General features: G+C 37.4%; 1 protein-coding gene across 1 annotated transcript in view; it reads left to right on the forward strand.

Annotated features, from left to right (window-relative positions):
* Positions 1-25441, forward strand: part of HSD17B12 (hydroxysteroid 17-beta dehydrogenase 12) — a 167219-nt gene that overhangs the window by 58108 nt on the left and 83670 nt on the right. Inside the window, exons 2-3 of the mRNA XM_030331660.1 lie at positions 1723-1769; positions 5107-5182. Of these exons, the coding sequence (XP_030187520.1) occupies positions 1723-1769; positions 5107-5182 (123 nt within the window). The remainder of the gene's footprint in view (positions 1-1722; positions 1770-5106; positions 5183-25441) is intronic.

A 25441-nucleotide genomic window follows, 5' to 3' on the forward strand; every position in this document is an offset into this window, starting at 1 on the left:
GGGGTATGTGGTTGGTGCTCTAACAGTATCTACTATAAACTCCAAAACCAGAGACTCTGGAAAAGGAAGACTTGATATCCATTAGGCAAATTTTATAATCTCTAGTCCTTCCAATATTCTGGGCTTTCCAGGACTTTTAAAGTATGATAGCGCCAGCTGGGTGGCTCAGTTGGTTAAGGGTCCGACTTCGGCTCAGGTCATGATCTCATGGTTTGTGAGTTCGAGCCCTGCATCAGGCTCTCTGCTGTCAGCACAGAGCCTGCTTCAGATCCTCTGTCCCCCTCTCTCACTGCCCCTCCCCCCCAAATAAATAAACATTAAAAAAAGAGTAAAGTATGATAGATATGCCGGTTTGATAAGTGTGGGGTTGGCAATTTAAAAGCACACATACACTTGTGCATGCACACACACATGCGCTCCACTGTCATCTGTATTCTTTTGAAATATGTATATTTCAGCTAAAAATCTATCCCTCCCCTGCTTGTGCAAGAGCATGTTCTCTCTCTCACTAAAAAATAAATAAACATTTAGGGGAGCCTGGGCGACCCAGTTGGTTAAGCGTCTAACTTCGGCTCAGGTTATGATCTCACAGTTAGTGAGTTTGAGCTCCATATCGGGCTCTGTGCTGACAGCACAGAGCCAGCTTTGGATCCTCTGTCTCCCTCTCTCTCTGCCCCTCCCCCCCCCCCATTCTCTCCCTCTTTCTCAAAATAAATAAACATTAAAATAAATAGACAAACATACAAAAAAAAAAAAAAACAATTGAGGCACATCCCTAACACTTTGGAGTAGATGGCAATGCTCTGAATTTGTAACAAACATCATTCCAGTATTTCAGAGAGAAGATACCATGATGAAGAGAAATATACTTTCCCATAGAAGAAATCAAATTTTTGGTTGCCCATAATTTTGAAAAATTGAGTTTATTAAGGTGTAACAGGGATAGTAATATGTGCTTAAGTATACATTTTTGAAGTGAATTTTTACACACTCAGGTACCCAAATCAAAATACAGGATATATCCTCCACCCTAGAGGTCCCTTCATGCCCCTTTCTTGTCATCTACCCCCTTACCCAGATGTGACCAATATTCTGACTTTCGTCATCACAGATTAGTTTTACCTTTTTTTTTTTAAACCTTAATAAATGCAGTTTGTATACTTTTATGTCAGACTTTTTTCACTTAACATAATATGTGGGAGGTTTGTGCATGTTTCGTGTAAATCAATAGTTCTTTTTTATTGCTATTTAGTATCCCATTATATGAACATACCTCGGTTTACTTCCTTACTCTCTTGTAGATCAGTAGTTGGGTATGTTTACCTGTTATGCATAAATAAAGAGATCATGGGCATTCTTTTGGCAGACACGATGCATTCATACCTCTTGGGAATTGCTAGGTCATAGGGTAGGCACATGTTTAGTTCTGGACATAATGCCAAATATTTTTTTTCTCAGAATGATTGTATCAGTTTCCAGTGCCACCAACAATATGTGAAAGTTCCAGTTGCTGCACAACCATGTCAATACTTGGTATTGCAGTCTTTCAAATTTTAGCCATTGTGGTGGGTATTCAGTCTTAAATTTGAACCACTGGTGTGGCTGCATCTTTTACATCAAAGTATTACACAGGTCTTCTTGTGTATAAGTAACTGATGGGTCCTCACGATGATTGGTTCTTCGTTGTACTTCTTCACCTAAACTGTTTTTTTCTTTTCTCAGTTGTCACAGGTAGTACTGATGGAATTGGGAAGTCATATGCAGAAGAGGTAGGTAATTTTCAAGACCTTTCTTTTTGGCTTAAAAATATAAGAACAAATATGGGATGGTCTCTTACAGTAGTTTTGATGTTTGAAGTTAAAAACAAATATAATGTTGCATAGTACAATACATATACTTTGTAATCAGAAACACCATGTTTGCTTAAGCAAAGACAGTTTTAAAATAAATTTTTGTGCAAAAGTGAGTATAAAACTTTCTATCCCAGTATGTTGGAAAAAATGTAGTGTAATTTTATTTTATATTGCGTGATTATGGACAGTCCTTAGTTTTATTTGTTTATTTTTTAAAAGAATGTTTATTCATTTATTTTGAGAGAAAAAGAGCATTGGGGAGGGCAAAGGGAGAGGGGGAGAGAGAGAATCCCAAGCAGGCTCTGCCCTGTGAGTGCAGAGCCGGATGCAGGGCTTGAACTCACAAACTGTGGCATCACGACCTAAGCTGAAATCAAGAGTCAGTCACTTAACTGACTGAGCCACCCAGGTGCCCTGGACAGTCCTTAGTTTTAAAGTCAGTTGTTTTGAACTATTTTCCAATAGGTGGATTTACTATTATAGAGTAGTTTCATTTCTAGGCTAGTCCATGGCATCATTTTTTTTTTTTTTAAGTTTATTCATTTTGAGAGGCAGAGCATTAGCAGGGGAGTGTCAGAGAGAGACAGGGAGAGGGAGACACAGAATCCAAAGCAGGCTCCAGGCTCCGAGCTGTCAGCACAGAGCCCAACGTGGGGCTCAAACTCATGAACTGAGAGATCATGACCTGAGCCAAAGTCTGATGCTCAACCGACTGAGCCACCCAGGTGCCCCCATGGCATCATTTTTTAATAAGGACTGTAATTGACAGAAAGATACTGACAGATATAGGCAAAGAGTTCTCAAGTTCTCTTGAATGTCATGAAAGGATAGGGACCATGATAGTCTGAGGACGACTGTACAAAGCAGGAGCGTTGATAGTACTGTACTCTTTTAAGACAAGCTTCCCTGCCTTCTAGTTCCACTAAGGCACCCAAAGCTAATGATATGGCCCAGTTGTGATGACGATCCTGGCAGATCCACTGGATTTCTCATTTGTCATTCCCAAAGAGTTTTGTTTTTTTTTTTTTTTCCAATCTCCTTTTGTTGTGCCAGGTTTTTATTTCGAGTGTCAAAACTCCAGGAAGGTTGCAAGAAAAATACAACAAATACCCTGTACCTTTCACCTGCATTCACCAGTTATTAACATTTTGTCACATTTAACTTTCATTTACTATTATGGATATTTTTAAGTTAATATTGTTTGCTGGGACCATTTGTGAGTTGCAGACATCCTAACAACTCACCCTTAAAGATTTCAGCATGCATCTTCTAAGAACTAGGAACGTTCAACCTTATAACCACGGTGCAATGGTCACACACAGGAAGTTTAACTTGATATGGTATTATATAAAACCTATATATGCAAGTTTCCCAAATTGTTTCAGTAATGGTCTTTATAGCTCTTTTTATTTATTTATTCATTTGTTTATTTAAGTACTCTCTACACCCAACGTGGGGCTTGAACTCATGACCCCGAGATCAAGAGTTAACATGCTCTTACAATTGAACCAGCCAGGTTTATAGCTCTTTTTGGTTTCAAGATTCAGTTAAGGATCATACATTGCATTTAGGTGTCATGTCTTTTGACTAGAAGAGTTTCCTAGCTTTAAAAAAAATTTTTTTTATAACAATGGCATTTTTGAAAAATACAGGCCAGTTGTTTTGCAGATTTCTCAGTTTGTCTGATGTTTCCTCATGATTAGCTCAGGTTAGACATTTTTTAGCAGGAATGCTACCCAGATGATATTTTATCTTTCTGAGTTCATTTTATCAGGAGGTACAAGAACTCTCTTGTCCCATTATTATGTTAAGATAAATCATTTATTAAGATGCTGTCTACCACCATTCTCTGTTATGAAGGTACTTCTTCCCCTTTGTAATTAATATAGAATCTGTGGGATGATACTTTGAGACTGTATGAAAAAAATATCCGTTTCCCAACAGTCTTTTGTCCAGTGGATTTAACATCCATTGACAGTTTTTTCCTAAATTAGTTATTACCATGGTTGTGAAAAAATCGGTAATTTTTGTAATAATATCTTTCCTTCTACATTTACTAGATGCTTCTTTTCTATAATTAAGAGCTCTTATTTGTCTTTCCTCCTTTGTTAATTTTTTTTTAATTGTAAGCATGGACTCAGGTTCTTTAGTGGTTTTATAGCAGATTAATTTAGCAAATTATTATTAACCCTTGTTATTTTAATAAAAAATGTTTTTCCATATTTTCTCATTTGCAAAACTGCTCACTACTTAATAAAAACTGACTTTAGGATTCAAGACTGGAATATTAGTTTACTAAATTACTTTTAGTTTAAATATCTGAATTATTGCTCATTTATATACGGTTTGGAATAGTTCACTAAAACATTTCGTATGTATCAGTGTATTTTTCCTCTGCTTGTCTATTTAGAAACCACATTCCTATAAATCCTACTCATTCTATATAGCACTTACATAGTTCTGTGTATACACACGGAAGGTGTTTTCAGGAAATACTTTATTTTATCCAATCAACTACCTCAGTTTACCTTTGTTGTCCACAAAACATCATGCCTAAATAAAATTTTAAGAATTTCTTCTAGTTTTAGGAATTTATAACATTTGAACTGTAGTTTTCTTTGCCAGTCTTCCAATCTTTATGTATCCAGTCCAAAACAAAATCTTTTTTATTTTTTTTTTTAAATTTTTTTTTTTTCAACGTTTATTTATTTTGGGGACAGAGAGAGACAGAGCATGAACGGGGGAGGGGCAGAGAGAGAGGGAGACACAGAATCGGAAACAGGCTCCAGGCTCTGAGCCATCAGCCCAGAGCCCGACGCGGGGCTCGAACTCCCGGACCGCGAGATCGTGACCTGGCTGAAGTCGGACGCTTAACCGACTGCGCCACCCAGGCGCCCCAACAAAATCTTTTTTAAAGCTAGCTTTTAAATTATAGAAGTAATAGATATTTATGATTTTAAAAAACTTAAAGCAGTGTAGGTAGGTGCAAAATGAAAAGTAAAAGTCCTACTCCTTCTGAGATCCTTTGACATTTATGTACTTGCTTTAATCTAGAAAGATAGCCCTGTGGGGAATCCTTTTGTAGTGTCTTCATTTGGTTTGTCCATTCATTACAACTTGGGTTTATTGGTTTTTTAGTTAGGTATATCATATTATCAGGTTTTCTTAAAATGAGAATATATCTGATTTCTGTCTTTTAATGAAATATACAGGTGATTCAACTCTTCAGTGTTTTTTTTTTTATTGTTTTCAGTTAGCAAAACATGGAATGAAGATTGTCCTTATCAGCAGATCACAAGATAAACTGAACCAAGTTTCCAGTGAAATAAGTAAGTTTCTCCTTACACCCTCTCCTGCTTTCATGTTTACAAAAGGAATACAGTAATCTAAGTTGAATGTTTTCATGTAGGTATCTAGCACTGACATTTATTTATAGCTCAGAAAGCTTTTTTCTTATGTTGTTGAAGGGATGTTTTAAAATGGGGTCATCAGTTTTTTTCAAATTCATATGGGACTGTTAAAATTTCCTTAAAACGTGTTTTACTGACTCAGTTAGTCGCTGTTAGGAATCAGAATCTCTGAGTATTTTATCATGTTCTACTTAAATACCTGAATTCCTTTTCTGTTGCTTTATTTCAGTATTCTTGTGCTTTTTTTTTTTTTTTTTACTCTTTGACATTGTTATCTCTAATGTATATCGTATATAATTGAAGAAAAATATAAAAGGCAGCCTGTCTACGTATGGGAAGGAATCTTTGGAGCTTTCTTCTTAGCCAGCTATGCTTAAGACCTGAATTACCATATAGCAAAGATTCTGAACTGACGTTTAATTAACCAAGCAGGTGGATTAAGCCGTACTGTCCGTTTCCTTGGGAGAACATACTGACTGGTGTTCCCAGTGTGCTGTTTGTAGCCCATAGGCTTCTCAGTGTGATGCTGGTGCACTTTTACCCCCACAAGTCAAATTATTTGCTTTAAGAGTCAGCTGAGTTTGTCCACAAACTATGCAGGATACATTTATTATTTAATGTTCTGCAAACTGATGCAATATTTGTATTAAAAAGGGGAGTTGTTTCTACGAAAACTAATTTGAATGCTGTGAAAAATAGTGAGAAAAGAGAGTTCTTTCCAAAATTACCTGTCAAATTAGCAGTGAACAAGACAAATGCAAAATAATAGCGGAAAATGATGAAAAGTAAGAAATTTGCTCTCTGATTGTTTCATATGTGTTGAAATTTTTGCTGCACTTTAAAGGAACTGAAAACTGCAGTCATAAATGATGCATTACCGGCATGGGTTCTGCAGGAAAGACTGGAATACCAGTCAGCAGATCTCAGTTCAGATGTAAGGCAGGGGTCCTACACAGAGAATGGGTGAATGAATTATATTTATACACAGTTTAAATGAAATAAAATGGTTACATGTATATTTATCATTCTCTAGGATTCCTGCTTTAACTAACTTCTGTGAGTAGCCAACTAACAAACTGGTCCAGTTCTTTCAGATGAGAGAGGCATTCTGCTGTATTTTTTTTTCAGCTTTATTGAGATAATTGATGTATAACATTGTGTGTAAGTATGTTAAATCTTTTTTTTTTTTAATCTTTTTGTTTGTTTGTTTGTTTGTTTGTTTTAAACCCTGCTGGGAGCACAGATCTTTACATCTTTGGCATCTAAGGATTTTAACTTTGAAGGTTTGAACTATGTAAACACAACCCTGAAGGTCCAAGGCATACAGTATTTTGCAGTTTTGCTAAGGTGTGAATTCGAAGTAAGCCATGATACTAATGAGCCAGAGGCAGTTAATTTAGATAGTAGTTGAACTTAACATATTGCCTAGATCTTAATACTGTTTCTCTCTTAGTTGCTTGTGATCATGTATATACTTAACTCTTGTAGTGATAAAAATGTGTTTGTGCATGTGTGTGGGTAAAATTGGCTGCTAATGAAAGCATCTACTGGATGCTGGAAGTAAAGGTTCATAGGTGGAAAATAGAACCTTCGATTAAAGGGCATGTTGAATTTTGAAATGCTGTGATCTGAATGAATCCATCATCTACTTGAAACAAGTAAAAGCTACCTCATGACAGTCTTTTAGAAAGTGCTCCAGCCTGTACAAGAATTGCTCAATGAGTCAGAAGTATACTTTAATGATATTTGGGAATTTATCAACTTGTGATATGAGGTGACATGTGACTGAGGTCAGAGATGTGGTTCTGGATAAAGACAGGATCCTGTTCAAACATTCTCATGAAGGGACAGATGGTGACACACTGAATTGACCTTTATTATGTTTTTCTCGGCATCATATAAGTTAATGAAAGCGGTGGTATCAGCAGACCAGGTCGTCCGTTCTAAGCTGAAGAAATACAAAGAGGAGATTATAGATGCCTGTGCTAGTTTTTAACTCACATGTAAATCTTCTCTTTGGGAGGATAGTGTTTTTGTGAACGTATCTATTCCATGAGAAAGGAGGACCAGAATTTAATGTGGACAAAGACCAACTATTTATGCCTTCAACACATCCTTATTGAATGCCAGTGCACCAGGTACTGTGCTAGGCAGTCAGCATAGAGTGGTGAACATGATAGAGACAGCCCTGCTTTCATGGAACTTATGTGCTAGAGGGGGAGACAGAGGAAAAAAAAATAGGTAAAAAAGTGAATAAACCAGAACAAACCAGACAAATAAATTAAATACTTGGAGTTTGTAATAGTGCCATAGAAGAAACCAAGGGGAGAAAATGGAGAGGTTCTTACCTTTGTAGCAACGTGGTGAATTCTGTGACTGATGGGGTGTTAAAGGGCCAGACTAATAACCTTTTGCCCATATAATGGCACTTCAGTTATGAAGCTGGAGCCTTAGTGAACAGAGAATCCACTGGGCCCTCTTACAGAGTATCATGGTGGATGGGTTGTATGTGCAAGTTGCACATGATAAATCCACTCCAACATACCTGTTTTCTTAAGCCATTGGGTTTCTGCCTCGGCATTATGACGGGGCAGTTGCAGCTTCCCAGTCTTACTAAATGGAGGGCTGTCATGGGTCCAAGTCTCAATCAGCCAGCAAAATTAACTCTTAGAGCCCCTTCTAGTTGTACATGATAACCATTAAATCTCTGGTAAGTGATTTGTTTTTTAAAAAATATCCCAATCTGGCATTATATTATGTTTTCCTTGATCTAACACTCTTAGAATCATTCTCACACAGATTTCCTAGGTATCTACCAACACAAATTAGCCAACTTTTGCAGTTATTTTTGTGTATAAGTTATTACTTTGTGGACCAGACTTTATACTTACTCCCCAAAGAATGCTGTGAGTTTACCCTGTTATGAGTAACAGTAGAGATCTTGATCGTGAGGAGAAGAGGAATTCTTCTGCAAGGAAACTGCCCTTAGAGTTATCGTGAGGTAAGCGCAGGTTCTTCAACCCAGGGGAAAGGTAATCTCTTCAGACACAGGAGAGCAGGCTATTTCTATTTCCACTGGCAAGGGAGGCTCAGAATAGCTTGGGGGTTCAAGATCCTTGGCTTCAGCTGAGTTCACCCAGATAATCCCCATCCCAAGTCTTGCTCAGTGCTTTCACTTTCATGCATGAGACATGGTGAGTCTTTGGAGGTCAGCTTACATTGTAATTGTGCAACTGGCACAGTTAAATCTGATGTGAGCAAGGTGAGCTCTGTGGCTGTAAGACATCAAGGTTTTTATTCGGGCTGCCATTGAAGTTCTCTGGTTCTCTGTTCATAAATGGGAGCTGAACGTTTAAAGACCCAAGCTTGTCATTTTCTTTCAGTGAGTGCTTCAGTGCATTCAGAAACCATGCCATACCACAATCTTTGTACTCATTTCTGCCCAACTCAAATGTGACAGCCCTTTGGTCCCTTAAGGCATTTCTTCAGCGGATACTTTGTTATAATCCGTAGCCAGCATTAATTTGATTAATGGTGATGTGGCATTATGGATCAAATCAAACCAATACCAAAGTCCTTTGAAGTCTGTTTTTGGGGATCCCACTCCTGATACCAGTTCTGCATCTGTCTGACTTCAATCAGGAAACCTAAGTCAAGCAAGTTAGTTTAACTAGGCTAACTTGTCTTCTCTAGTCCAACTCTTACATTCACTCTAGGAGGTTAAACTCATCCTCCTTCCCTATGTGATTGAAAGAAGAAAAGAGGAAAGGAGGAGATTGAAAAAGAAACCATGTACCAATTGAGAAAAATTAGGGACCTCTTCTGGGCTCCTATCACCTTCTGACTCTCCACTGTTGTTATGTAAACTTGGGGATTCTGTTTCTTTTTAAAAAAAAAATTATTTTTTTTTTACATTTATTTATTTTTGATAGAGAGAGACAGAGCACAAGTGGGGGAGGGGCAGAGAGAGAAGGAGACACAGAATCTGAAGCAGGCTCCAGGCTCCAAGCTGTCAGCACAGAGCATGATGTGGGGCCTGAACTCACAAACCGCGAGGTCATGACCTGAGCCAAAGTTGGATGCTCAACCGACTGAGCCACCCAGGCGCCCCTGGGATCCTGTTTCTTTAGAAGCAATTCCTTGTGAGTGTGGAGGACAGCCTACGTATCAGAGTTGTTCAGAAAAAATTTTCAAAGGGTTATATATAATTTAGTAGGGAACTAAATGTTTTGCCAACAATGGGTAAATGCTTTCTCAGGATCTGCTTAGATGAAATTACACTTCTTTGTAAGGATACCTGTCACCCGTTAAATTAATATAGGCTGAGAGTCAACACATATATAATAAGCTTATTTTGTTATCTTTGTTGGCCAGGATTATTAACATAATCAGTATTTTTGTCAAGTTTGATTTCTCCAAGAAAAAAAAACTCCTAATTTTTGAGCTCTGAGGTAATTTTTATTTGCAGTAAAGCACAATGCAAAGAAGACTAGCTTTCAGAACAACCTAGTGGCTCACAGAATAAAGAGATGGTGATATTTACAGTTCCTATTCTTATGTGGCAGTTGGTAATTCTGATTGTGTACAGTTTAATCAGCTTCAGGTTTTAAAAACCACACATCTCTGTTTTTGATTAAAAAAAACCAGATACGGTGTTTCTCTTTTTTTTTTGTTAACTTATGTCAGGGTGCAAAGCTTTGGGATTGCCATGTAATTCCATGATCTCTTGAAATGTAAACCTTTTAGAAATGTAAATCTTACTGGTCTGTAGTCACAGAGGAATAGGGTAAGGTAAAAAAAATATATATCAGTTTCACTTTTTCATATCTTACCTATGATCAAATCTGTATAGTTAAGTGTAGATTTCACCAAATGTTTGTTTCACAATTTCTTGATGTACTAGCAGTACTATTAATATGATGCTTTGTTATATTTAGCTTATTTCATTTTTGTAGGGACAAGGTACTAGTTAACGTTTTTAACTTCCATGTTTAATTAAACCAAAATCACATGATGTTAAGATCAGAGAGTTAATCTTAGCACATAGCCCCTAGTCATATATATTTTTCTGTCACTTCTATAGTACCAGAAATATTTTTATTGCCCTTACAGTTCATAAAATCTAAGCTAAGGAACCATTAGGAACCCAAAAGCAGCCTGTTTGCCTGCATTGGTTTTTGCCTGTGGTACTTATGATTGTGGAGGTACCCTACTACTCCAAGATCCCCAAATTCATCAGCGTTTGCAGAAAGTGACATTCTTTACTACCCATAACACTGAGATTCCACAAGCCATCGAGCAGGTACCAGGATAGTTGCTTCGAAGCATTGTTTCTGCATATTGGAGTGTAATTATTGTTCTTACTAGTGAGCTTGTCATGCCTAATTAAATGAGATTTACCGTTAAATGAAACATTTCTGGCATGGTCATGGTTACAAATTTGTCTCATCTAATTATATCCTTGCAGGAAGAAGGATAGATTCTTTTTTTTTTTTTTTTAAGTTTATTTATTTTGAGATCAGAAAGAGTTCGTGCACATGCTAGCGTTGAGGGAGGGAGGGGCAGACAGAGAAGGAGAGAGAGAGAATCCCAACCAGGCTCCGTGCTGCCACTGCAGAGCCAGATGCGGGGCTTGAATTCAAGAACCTCGAGATCATGACCTGAGCTGAAACCAAGAGTCAGACACGTAACTGACTGAGCTACCCAGGCGTCCCAGAAGGATAGATTCTTACTGAGCCTATGCAAATAATTACATTGCCGTGTAAGGTGAAACAACTCAGTAAAGACACGTATACTCTCTGACCATTGTTCTGATTAGTTTTGCAGGCAGGGCCAATTAATATGTGTTGTATCTTCTATACAATTTCCATCTTTAAATTTACCTAACAATTACATAGTTTATGTTGCAGTTGCTATGGCTGCATAACAACTACCTCAAACTTATCAATGTGAAATAATAACCATTTTAAGGTGCTCAAAAATTCTGCTGATCAGTTTTACCAGGACTTGGGGGACATAATTCTTTTGCTTCTCATGGCATTACTGAGTTCCCTAAGTGATACTCAGCTAGTGGAGAGGCTGGTCCAAAAGATTTAAGATGGCTTCTCTCACAAGGCTGGGGCCGTGATGGGGAATGACTGGAAAGCCAGATTCAGCTGGGACTGTTGACTGAAGTGCCTTTGCATAGCCTCTCTAGCATGGCCAGATCAGGGGAGTTGGACGCCCCACAGGGGAACTATCATCCCTCAGTGAATGTGCCAAGACAATGAGGCAGAAGCTGATATCTTTTTGTGACCTACTCTCAGAATTCATACAGCATTACTTTTTTTGCCATATTCTATTGGTCAAAGCAGACATGAGCCTGCCCAGAATCAAGGTGAGAGGAATAGACCCCACCTCTTGAGGGAAGAGAGACAAGGTAATGTTGGAAAAGAACGTGTGGGAAGGGAGATATTTTTGGAAAATAAAATCTGGATCTGGAAAATACAATCTGCTACAGTTTATGAACTATAGTAAGGTTTTTCAGAGAATATTTTTCCTGATTTCTGAGGGATCAGTAGGAGCAGCATACCCTTCCAAGAGTTGAATACCATCAACATATCATTCAAACCATTCATTTCATTCCCGTTTGCCCAAGGACAGCCAGTCACCAAAGAGGGGTAATGAAAAATGAAGAAAGAAAGCTATTTTCTCAAAACCACTATTTCATTCAGCTGCAAAATTAATTCTTGTTCTATTGGACCTTGGGCCAAAAGCATGCTTGTATCTGATTTTCAAATAAAAGAGTTCTGTAGGTACTGACTCGGTTTCCTGGTATAATCTGTTCCATAGTCTGAGCTTGGTGGCAGTGTCAGGTTACACTGGGAAGGAAGTCCGACACAGGAATTGATTTTTTTTTTTTACGGCATCAGTGACAGTCAGGTGCACTCAAAAGGCCTCTGCTGAGGCTATTATTCTTTGGATGTTCCTTCCTAAAGACTGTATTTTCTGACCTCCAGCTTCTGGGCCTCTAGCTTTTGGCAAACTTGAAGGAAATGTAGGAACCACCTGTTAATAGGACTGATGGTCTCTGGTTCATTTATTACAGTAATTAACAGTAACAGAATAGAATACTATTCTGGTATAATATAGAGCTAATTGATGATTTAGTCCACGATTTTCCTTAAGGCAGGACCCTAATGATGGACACTAAAGGCATTGATAAATCTCCAGGGACATCTATAAAGTATGTTTTAAAATTGCCACCAATTAGCAAGAATATTTTATACTTAGAAACATAATCTTGGGACTCTTGAGTGGCTCAGTTGAATCTGATTTCAGCTCAGATCATGATCTCACGGCTAGTTTGAGCCCTGTGTTGGGCTCTGTGCTAAGAACTCAGAGCATGGAGCCTACTTCAGATTCTTTGTCTCTCTCTCTCTCTCTCTCTCTCTCTCTCTGCCCTTCCCCTACTCACTCCATCTCTCTGTCTCTCAAAAATAAAAGCATTAAAAAATAAAAAAATAAAAGAAACATAATCTTAGGTATCACTTTGTTCATAGTTGTGTGGCCAGTCTGTATACACAGGATCATGAATATGATTCTGTCTATCCTGGCAAGTACACATGTTGAATAATATTCATTTTTAGTCACATCTGGGCTCTGCCCATGTTTTGGGCTTGATAAACAGGGCAGCTCTCATAAGACAGCTGAGCTAATTAAAGATAGGAAGAATTTACTTTTTTTCCCAATACCCTCTCTGCTCAGTAGTGCTACCTAGTGACTATCTGGGAAATACCAATGATAGTTTTGGTATATAAAATATACCTTATGTCTTAATCAGTTTTACTATGTTTCATTTTGTGGCCCAAATTTATGAAGGTAGTAGCATAAAGAGTTGCCAGCAGCCTAGAGATTATAGCAGAATATAATTATAGGTCATAGGTGTCCAAGATAAGAAATGATTAGAGTCTTGGTTTAGAGTGACAGGAATTAAAATAAAACATAGCCACAAGAAACAATAATTATTAGGAAATTCAGCTTTTTTAGAAATGAGAAACTTTTGTTTAAAAAAAAAAAACGATTCAAGGGCATGACAAAAGTCAACACAAAAGCTTAAAAAGTTAACAGGCTGTTAGAAAGTGAGAGTGTTTGAGGGAGATAAGGAACCTATGTTGGCCAGGCTGCCTACTGGAGTTACAGAATAATTTTTTTTTTCTTACAGCTTTCTCATTAAGAGAAGACTATATTATCAAAGATCAAGTTTCTTCTCAACAACTGGTTTCAAACTATTTAATTCATAAGCTTTCTTTGTTGATTTTAATACATTTTATACACTTACGCATATAAAGTTAACACTTTCACCTGAAGCTTCAAATGTATTAACTTTATGTCTGTTATTACATTATAAGAAAATTCACCTACCACTTTGACTTTGCCATCCCAATTGGAGTCTTCTTTAAGAATTTTAGTCTTTAGACTCTTAAAAACTGAGAATAAACTGAGGGTTGATGGGGAGTGGGGGCGAGGGGGTGGGTGTGTGATGGGTATTGAGGAGGGCACCTCTTAGGAGGAGCACTGGGTGTTGTGTGGAAACCAATGTGACAATAAATTTCATATTAAAAAAAATAAACCAAAAAAATTTTTTTTTGGTCTTTAGAAATGATCCAGGTAACAAAGATGCCTCTTTCTTTAACTCACTATATTAGTATAGTATCTTAGGATTAATTAAGAATCATAGAAGTTATATTTAAGTTGACAATGCAAAACAATACGATCATTATTGATACCAAGTTCGTCAGAGAGATGACATTTGAAACTTTTATACAGGGGACATGAAGAGTAACATCAAATGATGTTACTTCAGCATTGTCTGAAGTTTAGAAGAGTCATAAAAGACACCAATTCTCATAATTTTAGTTGGTGGAAGCAGTGATAATATAGCTAACTGATAAAACCTATGTGGAAAATATAAAAGTTCAATGAATGAAATGTTAGAGTGACATTATGTTTCAGTCTGTGATATGATCAGAGAGAAGACATAGCCACTTTAAAAATTACAATGATAGAACCAGTTCTAATTTGGCCAAAGATTTACCTTAATTAGGACTTTTATATACATCTTGGATTCTTATATAATTCTTATTTACCAATTATTAAAAATACTTTAAAAGTTTATTAGAGCATTGAAAAATAACTATTACTTGCTAGCCGAGTGTCTGTTTGAATTTTTTAACTGTACTGCTCAAGCCAGCCTTTTCTGTGAGAATGATTTTTCTGAAATTTCCAGCACACTTAAAGCATTAGAAGTTTTTGTCCTTGTCTGGCAGTTCTTGAATTTTCTCTTCTCAGATTTAAGGGAGCACTGATTAGTATCCATATGCTACTCAGAAGAGGCTTTTTAAAACATAGAACTCTTGGTTGACAGTATTGTTCAAATCTGTATCTCCATTGATTTTTCTGTCTACTTGCCCTTATCAGTTACTGTGAAAGGGGAATTGAAATCTCCAAGTAGAATTATGGATTTATCTGTCTCTGTGTGTCTATTTCTTTGTTTTTAGATGCATTAACATTTAAGGATGTTATATTCTCTTGATGAATTCATTCCTTTTATCATTATGAATCACCTTCTTTATTCTTGGTAGTATTATTTGCACTGAAATCAACTTTATTTTTCTTTTGATTAGTTTTAGCATGGTATATATTTCTGCCTTTACTTTTAACAAATATGTGCTTTCTATTTAAAGTAAGTTTCTTGTAGACAGCGTAGGTTTGGTCTTTTAAAAAAAATCCAATTTGATAACTTATTAATCAGGGTTCTCAGACCATTTGCATCTAATGTTATTGTTGATAGGATTGGGTTAAGATCTACCCATTTACTCTTTATTTTCTGGTCATCTTGTCTGTTCTTTTTCCCTTGTTTTGTTTTTTTCTGCCTATGTTTAAATTAATAGTATGTTTTTTTATCATTTCATATTATTTCCTTCTTTGGCTATTGGCTGTGCATCTTTTCTCTTTGTTTTGAGTGATTGCTTTAGACTTTGTAGTATGTATCTTTAGCTTGTCACAATCAGCTACTACTTTATATAGAGCATGAGAACCTAATGACAGTGTACTTTCATTCCCTTTTGTGTTTTATTTCTGTGTATGTTATGAATTGTGTAACATTTTTGCTATAAATAGCTATATTTTAACGAGAATTAAATTTATTTTTAAAGTCTTCTGTATTTACACACAATATTTTCTGCTCCTCATTCCTTTGTATACATACATAATTCAGTCAAGAATCTTGTGGGGTTTTTTTTTGTTTTGTTTTTTCCCTGTCTGAAAGACCTCCTTTTATATTTCTTGTAGTACTGGTCTCCTAGTGATGAATTCTTTTTGTAAGTCTGAACAAAAACCTTTATTTTTGAAATGTATTTTCTCTGGGTATAAAATCTTAAGATGACCGATTCTTTTTTTCCCGTTTAGTACTTTGCTTTGCTGCATTCTGGCCTGTCATGTTTTTGAGAAGTCTGCTGTCACTCCTATCTTTTTTACCACCTTGTGTAAGACACTTTTATTATTAATAATTTATTTTTAAATTTATATCCAAGTTAGTTAGAATATGGTGCAATAATGATTTCAGGAGTAGATTCCTTAATGGTCCTTAACCATTTAGCCCATCCTCCTCCCACAACCCTTCCAGCAACCTTCTGTTTCTTCTCAATATTTAAGAGTTTCTTATGTTTTGTCCCCCTCCCTGTTTTTCTATTATTTTTGCTTCCCTTCCCTTATGTTCATCTGTTTTGTATGTAAGACACTTTCTTTCTTCTTTTTTTTTCGTCTTTCACTTTTAAGATTGTTCTCTTATCACTGGCTGTAAGTAATTTGTCCCTTGGTGTACTTTTCTTCATGTTTATCCTTTTTGGAGTTTATTGAGCTGAAATTTATGGGTTTATAGTTTTCACTATATTTGGAGAAATTGGGGCCATCAAATACTTTTTCTATCCTTCACTCTTTGTAGGAATCCACTTATACATATATTAAATGGATTAAACTTGTCTATCAGCTTAACTGATTGTTGTCTTCTTTCTTTTTTTGTTTTTGTTTTTGGTCTCTTTTCTCTTTGTATTTCATTTTAGACAGTGTCTATTGCTGTGTGTTCACATTCACTAATCTTTCTTTGTTTAGTGTCTAACTTGCTGTTAGGATTATTATTTTTTTTTAATCTAGACATTATTTTTGTCTCAATATAAAATTTTAGGGCATTTTTGTATTTCCCTTATATCTTTTAAAAATTTTCATGCTGTTCCTTTTTGAACATACGGCAGCCCCCCTTGTTTGTGGTGGATATGTTCCAAGACCCCTAGTGGATGTCTGAAACCACAGATCATATTGGACCCAGTACATACTCTGTTTTTTTCTATATATACTTACTTATGATAAAGTTGAATTTATAAATTAGGTGCAATAAGAGATTTACAACAAAGATAATAAAGTAGAATAATTACAACAGAAGTTATATGAATGCAGTCTTTCTCTCAAAATATTTTATTGTACTGGACTCACTCTTCTTGTGACAATCCGAGATGATAAAATGCCTACATGATGAGATGGCATGAGATGAGATAATGGCGTAGGCATTGTGACCTAGCATTAGGCTACTATGGACCTTTTGACGATTCATCAGAAGGAGAATCATCTGCTTCCAGACCATAGTTGATTGTGGCTAACTCAAACCATGGAAAGCAATACTGTGAATAAGGGAGGATTACAGAATATAGTGTGCTCTTGTGTTGTTTGTCTTTGTTTTTTATTTTTTTAAAGATTTTATTTCCAGGTAATCTCTACACCCAACTTGAGGCTCGAACCCACAACTCCAAGACCAACAGTTGCACACTCCATTGACTGATCCAGGCAGGAGCCCCACTCTTGATCTTGTTTTACTCATGTTTTTCTTGCTGTTGGTCTGGCTCATGCTCTCTCAGTCCTCTGGTAAATTCTAGGGGCTCTGTCTTCCTCACATGCTCAAATCTGTTTCCTCAACTGGGGGGAACTGCTTATCTCTATTCTGGTGTAGAAAATCTCTAGGCAGTAAGTTAGGGCAGCCTTAGAGCTCACCTCATTTGTTTCCCTTCTCTTGAGTATTGCTGTCCTGAACTATCTGTCTTCCAGGGACAGAAAACCATTGTTTCATATATTTTGTCCTTTTTTTGTTTTTCTTTTTTTTAACTTAAGGTGATGGAGTAGATCTAGTCTTTGTTACACCATCATGGCTGGAAACAGAAGAACCCCGTACCCCCTCCTTTTTACCATTATAGATTTCCTGGTAAATGTACTTATTATCTTTGCACATGTCTATAAATGTTGTTTGGTCTGCATTAGGCTTTAAAGAAAGAACAGGACTAAAATTTTTGCATTTCTGCACTGGGCATGGCATGGTTAAGGGGGATGTGTCCACTAACCAGTGTTATTTTGGTGACTGAAGAACTATTGTGAAACCTCTTAATATTCATAATCTTGCACTGAAAGATACTTTTGAAATTTAGTTTCTGTTCCAATTTTGGCACAAGTGGTTTTCTAAGCTAATGTGGGATCCCGCCGTAAAGCTTTCCAACTAAACGATTTCACCAAGTGTACCTTATTTCAACTTCATTACTGTTTGTTACCAGTCGTTTTTGCTGACGGAGAACAACATCTGTAATATGGGTGGATATTTTGTTAGAAATGTAGCATACCTACCAATTAGTTGGCCCAGCCAAATTAGCATGTGTTGGTCTGCATCTCCAATTACCGCAGCTGCTTGAGTGTTGCTGTTCTACAGCTGGCATTAGGCATGTGGGAGTGTACTGCACCATGGCCAGACACTAGCTCTACCTCTTAATTAAAACATTGGCTTATGTTTGCATGATTTCTTTAAAACAGTAAGTGGTCTTTCCAATTGGATTATTGATGGTTCAGTAACTTCTATATAAAAAAAAAAAAGCAAACCTTTTTTTTGGTTGAGGAAATGTGGGACCAAGGTGTTCGGAAAAGAGTCCCATTTAAGTAGATGATTAGTGTTTCTCCTCCCACTTTCAGATTATTAGTTGTTATTCTAAGTGGATAATTGTAATTTGGGGTACAGACTTAAAGTATAAAAGAATTCATAGAAAGGCATATTCTTTGGATGTATTTATTAAGTTCTTCAGTACTTTTATTTAGGGATTGCTTCCCTTTTCATCATGGAGAGAAAGTACTTTTGAGAGTTTTATGGAAAAGGTTCACTTAACTTGATTCTTCCATCAAATAAAGTTATAGATTTTCTTGTCAGTTTCCACTGTTTTGATAATCTTGTACCATTACTGATTAAATGCACAGTTTGTTACATGCTACCATTTACAAATCTTTAACTACAAAGCACTAATTTAAATGACTCCGTGCTATATCTAATAGTAGAAACAAAGAGGAGTCCATTAAAACCAACAAGAAATTTCATAAATTTTGAATTACTCTATTCCTTTACTGTTAAGAAAAACCAATAGAATTAATATCTAATGACAGCAGGCTACTAGTAATAAAAATGTTGATGTAGAATCAGCTTTTATTGTACTTCTGTTTAATGCTACAGAGCTGTGTAAAATCTAAAATGTAATCACTCTAATAACTGATATAAATATTAAGCCACAAATAAGTATACTCATTTTTGTGGAACACTTAGCATCATGTTTAGACATGTGTAGTTCAGAAACCATACCCATACCCAGAAACCATACATGATGTTAAAGGTCATTCCTATTCAGGAACTGATAGACTAAGCCCCTCACTTTTTAAATACGGAAACCAAGTCTGAAAACCAAGTCATACCTAGTAAATGACTGACGTGAACAGAGTCTTTGGCTTCTTCTACTATGTTCTCTATTACCCCATGCCCTTAATTTGTGCTTTAAATATTGTAGCTGGGGAACCAAATGATAATTTGGGGGGAAGTAAACATCCCCAGAACGTGATATCACAGTTACATATATAGCATCAAGGGAATAAAAAACAAACTAAACTCAACTTGCATCGTGACTGTATTTAAATGCAGTTACTTACTACAGTTATTATCATTGGACCAATTTTAGGATTTGTGAGCATTTTTATTAAAATGGGCATATTTATTCCTTTTCACTTTTTAAGACGTAGCCATGTTCAACTGGATACTTAAGGATGATTTGGAGTTAGTAAAATCCTAACATAACTACATAAAATGGTCTATTTATGCTAACACAAGCTTTGATTAAAAACAAGTAATTTTCCAGGGGTGCCTGGGTGGCTCAGTGAGTTAAGCGTCCAACTTCAGCTCAGGTCATGATCTCACCGTTCGTGAGTTTGAGCCCCACGTCGGGCTCTGGGCTGACAGCTCAGAGCCTGGAGCTTGCTTCAGATTCTGTGTCTCCCTCTCTCTCTCTCTCTCTCTCTCTCTCTGCCCCACCCCTGCTTATGCTTTCTCTGTCTCTCAGAAATGAATAAACATTAAAAAAAAAGTTAAAAAAAACAAATAATCTTCCAATAATAGTTGAGATATTTCCTGTAATAAGTGATGAAATAGGGGCGACTGGGTGGCTCAGTCAGTTAAGTGTCCGACTCTTGATCTCGACTCAGGTCATCATCTCACTGTACGTGAGTTCAAGACCCACATGGGGCTCTGCACTGATGGCACAGAGCCTGCTTGGGATTTTGTCTCTTCTTCTCTCTGCGCCTCCTCTGCTTGTGCGCGTGCTCTCTCTCTTTCAAAATAAATAAATTAAAAAAAAATAAGTGATGAAATAGGTATCCAATGTTGATCCTTAGAGCAATTCTGAGGACAGGCTGGCTAGGTTCCCTAAGACTCCACCATAGGCAATAAAACTGATCTTCAGTTTTAGGTCATCAACTCAGGTCTAGTTTTGCTTCTACTGCTATGTGGTATTTCTTTGTGTTCTTTCTAATTATTCATGCCCCTCTCCCACAAGTTATCCTTATGGTATTAATCCAGAATCCCAAGGTGCCTTGAATGTACACGTTGTTTTCCAGTCTTGAATTCCTCAAAATGGTGTTTTTGGTTCCCATTTCTGACTTGCGTGGGGGACGGTGCTGTCACTCCCCAATTCTGGAAGGCCTTTATTCATCCTTTGGGTGTCTTCTAGTACTGGTTTGTGTGGCTGGATGTTGGACCAGCAGCCAGGTAGGTGGGACCCGGCTTTCCTACTGCTACAGGGTTGGCCATTCTCCTTTGATCAGTTTTGTACGTTGAGTTTTGCATCCTTTTGATAAATGGGTTTATTGCAGTGAAGTTTTAGAACCATTGCTATAGATTTCTCCCTGTACCTTCTTGGTCATTCCTTACTGTTCACTTCTAACAAAGGAGCTATTTTACTCAGCATGTGTCTCCAGATGCCTAGCCTTTCATCCTCCTCACAGAAAGAAATGTCCTCTTCTCCAAGAGCAACGTTTTGCTGATGTCTCAGTTACCAGTCTCTTGCTGGTTCTTAAGGCCTTGTTCCCATAACATTTTTGTCTGATGTCTTTCACAGGGACCCTTTAGACACGTTTTTTTGGGGGGGAGGGGGCTGCTTTTTGTTTTACAAAATAAGCATATTTCACTTGATCACGTAAATCTTAATTTATGTCTTCTTTTGAAATTCCAAATGATCTGTTAACTCTGGGCCCAGCATTCATGTAGGGCAGCACTCAGTTGGTGCTGAGAACCATTTGCCCTTTTAGGTGGGGCCTGCGCTGTCAAGTTTGGCCCAGCCCGTCCCCGCTCACGTAGTGCACACACATATACTTTTATTAGGCTCTCTGCAAACTTGAGTAACATGCTTGGCCCCAAAGACATTTCAGTTTGCTACCTCTGTTATCCTTCACAGTCTTTCTAAGCACTTCTAGAGAGAAATTCTGTTTCATTTGCAAGGCATTGTAGAACACTTGCAGGACATGTAGACCCTTTTGTCACATGGATAGGCCTCATTGTCAGTCAAATGAATTTCTTCTAGTATGGTATATTTCTATTTCATAAATATTCCCCATTAATTTTGGTTTTTTCTCAGAAACATACCTATCAATGTTAATACAATATAAACTTACGGATGTAGAACTATATACATACAGTGAGTGAGCAAATACAAAATGGAGGAAATCACAGTGTTCCCTCCGAATTACTATTCCTTCTTTCCCCCCTGGATTTCTTAATTTTAATTTTACCTAGATTTTTGATATTATCTAATATTAACTAATGTCTAATATTATAATTTAGTGGCTCCTTTGGATTTTATATACATTGCATAACATACTGTGTATTCTTTTGAGTTTTGGCTTCTTCAGTTCAGCATATAATATATAGATCCAACAGAAATGCACGTACATGTGCTCTGAAGACCTGGACGGGATTTTCATAAGTAACATTACGGAAATAGCAAAAAACTGTAGTTCGTTTATTTTCATTCCTTTGTAAATATACCACAATTTCGTTATCTGTTCCACTGTTGATGGACATTTGGGTTGTTTCCAGTTTTTGAGTATTTCTTTTGGATCTCTAGCTGTAAGTGGACTTGAGACATACTGAGAGGCTCTTTGTCATACATAAAACATTGCTGTTTCTAACAAATACATTTCTTAAGATAATGTTGCAAATACTTGGAATTAGTACCTAGACCTTATGTCCTTCTGTTACTGCCATGTCACAAACAAAACAAAAACTGTCTAAAGAGACTGCGGACTATTTTTATGTCATAGCTTTTGGTACGATGTATGAATTTTAAACCTAAACGTGTCTATACTTTGAAAGCTGAATGTCCAACCTTTTTACATAACTGATATAAAATTTTTTAACGTGCAGAAATTTTAGAAGTTCGTTTACCTGGCAGTTTGCCCTCAGTTGGCATGGTTCCAAGTGTGTAAAGTACATTTAAAAAATCATGTTAAGGGTATTGGAGACTATGCTGTAAAAATACTGCCTTAAATGGAAAATAAGCAGTTGTAAGATCCCCGTTCACCCGTTTTCTCTTAAAAGTTCATTCTTGAAAATGTAAGAATAAGAATAGATATGCGTGTTTATGTAAGTTAACTTGTACCATCATAATCAAACGGTGAGTTTAAATATTTTTGTTATTTCTTTCGCTTGGTCTTGTTTCTGTCACCCTTTCGCACACAGTGCTAAAGCGTTATTAATTGAATTTTCTCCTGCACAATTACATGGTGATTTCTACAAGAAGGGCTTAATATTCCTTACAGCATCATCTTACATGGCAGCATTGCCTCTGGGACTTTTATACAATGCAGCTGCTTGTGGTAAATGAAGGAAATCAAGTATTGTAGTACAGACTTTTAGGGATATTAACATGTTTTTGAAAGCAAGTAAAATATCCTGCATACTGCATACTAGCTTGTGATCCTCTGTGAATGGAGAATAAATCCATAGGAATGGTTACTTTTTTTCTTGAATAGAACAAAGCATTGTGGGACTGTGAACTGTTTCTGCTCTTCTAGTGAGTGAATTTTAAATCGTCAGATTCTTATGAATGATTTGGGGAGAAAGAAGATATTTTCAAGACATTATTTTGAGGAGGAATTTTTTGTCTCACTACATTTTAAAAGTATTTTGTAGTTGATTTATCTATTTTTTAAAGTAAACTTTATTTTTTTGAGCAGTTGTAGGTTCGTAGCAAAATTGAACAGAAGGTACAGAGACTTCCCATATACACACAGCTTCCCTAACTCTCGGAATCCAGAGTGGTACCTTTATTCTGTCTGATGCACCTGTCATGACATACCACTGTCACCCCAGATCCGTATGCAGTGTAAGTTGTTCATACTCCTGGAAGGAGTAAGTTTAAATCTCAAACTTTTGTTGTTACATGTTGCCTACAAAATGTTTCTCTTTGATGTCTGCATTTGGATTCCTTAGCTTATTCCCCTTTGGCTTTTAAAAAATGGCATGGGAAGTGTATTTTTTGCTCTTCGTCCTTTTATTTTTTTAAGCTTAACATTTAATATTTTTCAAAAAACCTATTTTACGATATGCCTGTCTTTTCTGCCTTTATCTTGTACACTTGGCATAGGCTGAAAGGGATCAGTTTAGATTTCCAGTCAGAAATGCATATGCTTATAGAGACCAGGCAGCTATGGAAATGAGTCAGGGAGGCTGGGGTGAGGCAAGAAGGAGTGGTGAGGTCTGGAGAACTGAAGAACTCCTCCCCACGTATAGATGGCAGCTCTAACTTACTGCTACTGCTTGTGTGGCAGTGCAAGCCTGGGGTGCCGTATTTTCCAGTTACATTAAAAGAATTTGAGGGGTGCCTGAGTGGCTCAGTCGGTTAAGTGTCCAACTTCAGCTCAGGTCATGATCTTGCAGTTCGTGAGTTTGATCCCCGTGTCGGGCTCTGTGCTGACAGCTCGGAGCCTGGAGCCTGCTTCAGATTCTTGTCTCCCTCTCTCTGCCCCTCCCCCGCTCAAGCTCTGTCTTTCTCTCTCTCTCTCTCAAAAATAAATAAACATTAAAAAAAATTAGAAAAGGATTTGAGGGGCACCTGGGTGGCTCCGTTGGTTAAGCCTCCAACTCTTGATCTTGGCTCAGGTCATGGTCTCACAGTTCGTGAGCTTCAGCTCCACATTGGGCTCTGTGCTGACAGTACAGAGCCTCTTGATGTCTCTGTCTTTCTGCCCTCACCCCGCTTGTGCTCTCTCTCTCTGTCTCTCAAAATAAATAAATAAACTTAAAAAATTTTTAACAAAAAAATAATGATAAAGAATTTGAGGGGCGCCTGGGTGGCCCAGTCGGTTAGGCGTCTGACTTCAGCTTAGGTCATGATCTCAGGTTCGTGGGTGTGAGCCCCACAGTGGACTCTGTGCTGACAGCTCAGAGCCTGGACCCTGCTTCGGGTTCTGTGTCTCCCTCTCTCTCTGCCCCTTCCCTGCTCATGCTCACGTATATACTCACTCCCTCTCAAAAATAAATATTAACAATAACAAATTTTTTTAATTAAAAAAAGAATTTGAAAAGGAAACTAAGATGACTTATAGAAGACTTTGCAATTTTATATCAACTTAGTCTTTATTTTTTTAATTTTTTTTACATTTCTTTATTTTTGAGAAACAGAGTGAGACAAAGCCTGAATGGGGGGAGGGGCAGAGAGCGAAGGAGACACAGAATCCGAAGCAGGCTCCAGGTTCTGAGCAAGTAGTCAGCACAGAGCCCGATGCGGGGCTCGAACCCACACACTGTGAGATCATGACCTGAGCCAAAGTCAGACACTCAACCGACTGAGCCACCCAGGCGCCCCTCAACTTAGCCTTAATTGGGGCCAAAGTTGAAGATCCAACAACTCATGGGCCACTGTTTTCATTTATTTATTTTTATTGAGCCATTATTTCTAAAATGATTACATGTGCTGGGGACTGCCTTAAGAGCTTTGTAGAAATCAACTCATTGAATCATTGAACAACTCTCTGAGACTGGAACTTCTGTTATCCTCATTTGAGAGAAGGTACACCTAAGATACAGAGGGGTAATTGTCTGCGGTAAGCAGAATTAAATTCTAAGATGCTCCTGAAGATTCCTGCCCCATGGTGTACACACCCCATGCATCCCCTTCCTCTTGAGTGTAGGCAGGACTCGTTGATATAATGGATGACATTCTTGTGGTTAGGTGACATTATATGGCAAAGATGAAGTGAGTTTACAGATACCATGTATGGTCTGTCATCAGTTGAGTTGGAGTTCATCAAAAGGGAGATTATCTTTGGCCGGCTGACCTAATCAGGTGAGCTCTTTAGAAACCTACTCAAGTCTTTCCTGAGGTTAGAGATTCAAAGCATCAGAAATGGTCTTCTTTTGGCCTTGAAGAAGCACACTGCTGTGTTGTGGGGAGGGCGTGTCGCAGGGAGCGGCAGGTGGCCTTGAGGAGAGAGGTCCCCGGTTTTACAACTGCAAGGAATAGAATCCTGTCAGCAAACAACGATCGGGTTTAAAAGTGGAGCCTGAGCCTCAGATGAGATCGCAGCCTTCTGAGACCCTGAGCAAAGGACCCAGGTAATACCAAGACTGCATTCTTGACCTACAGAAACCGAGATGATGAACGTATGTTGTTTTAAACAGCTAAGTCTGTGGTAATTTTTGATGCAGCAATAGAAAACTAATAGGGTCACATTGCTAAGGAGTGACAGAACTGGGGTTTGGCCCCAGGGAGCCCAGGTACAGAGTACACTGCCTTGTGT

This window comes from Lynx canadensis, chromosome D1, assembly GCF_007474595.2.
Source record: "Lynx canadensis isolate LIC74 chromosome D1, mLynCan4.pri.v2, whole genome shotgun sequence".
Lineage (NCBI taxonomy): Eukaryota > Metazoa > Chordata > Mammalia > Carnivora > Felidae > Lynx > Lynx canadensis.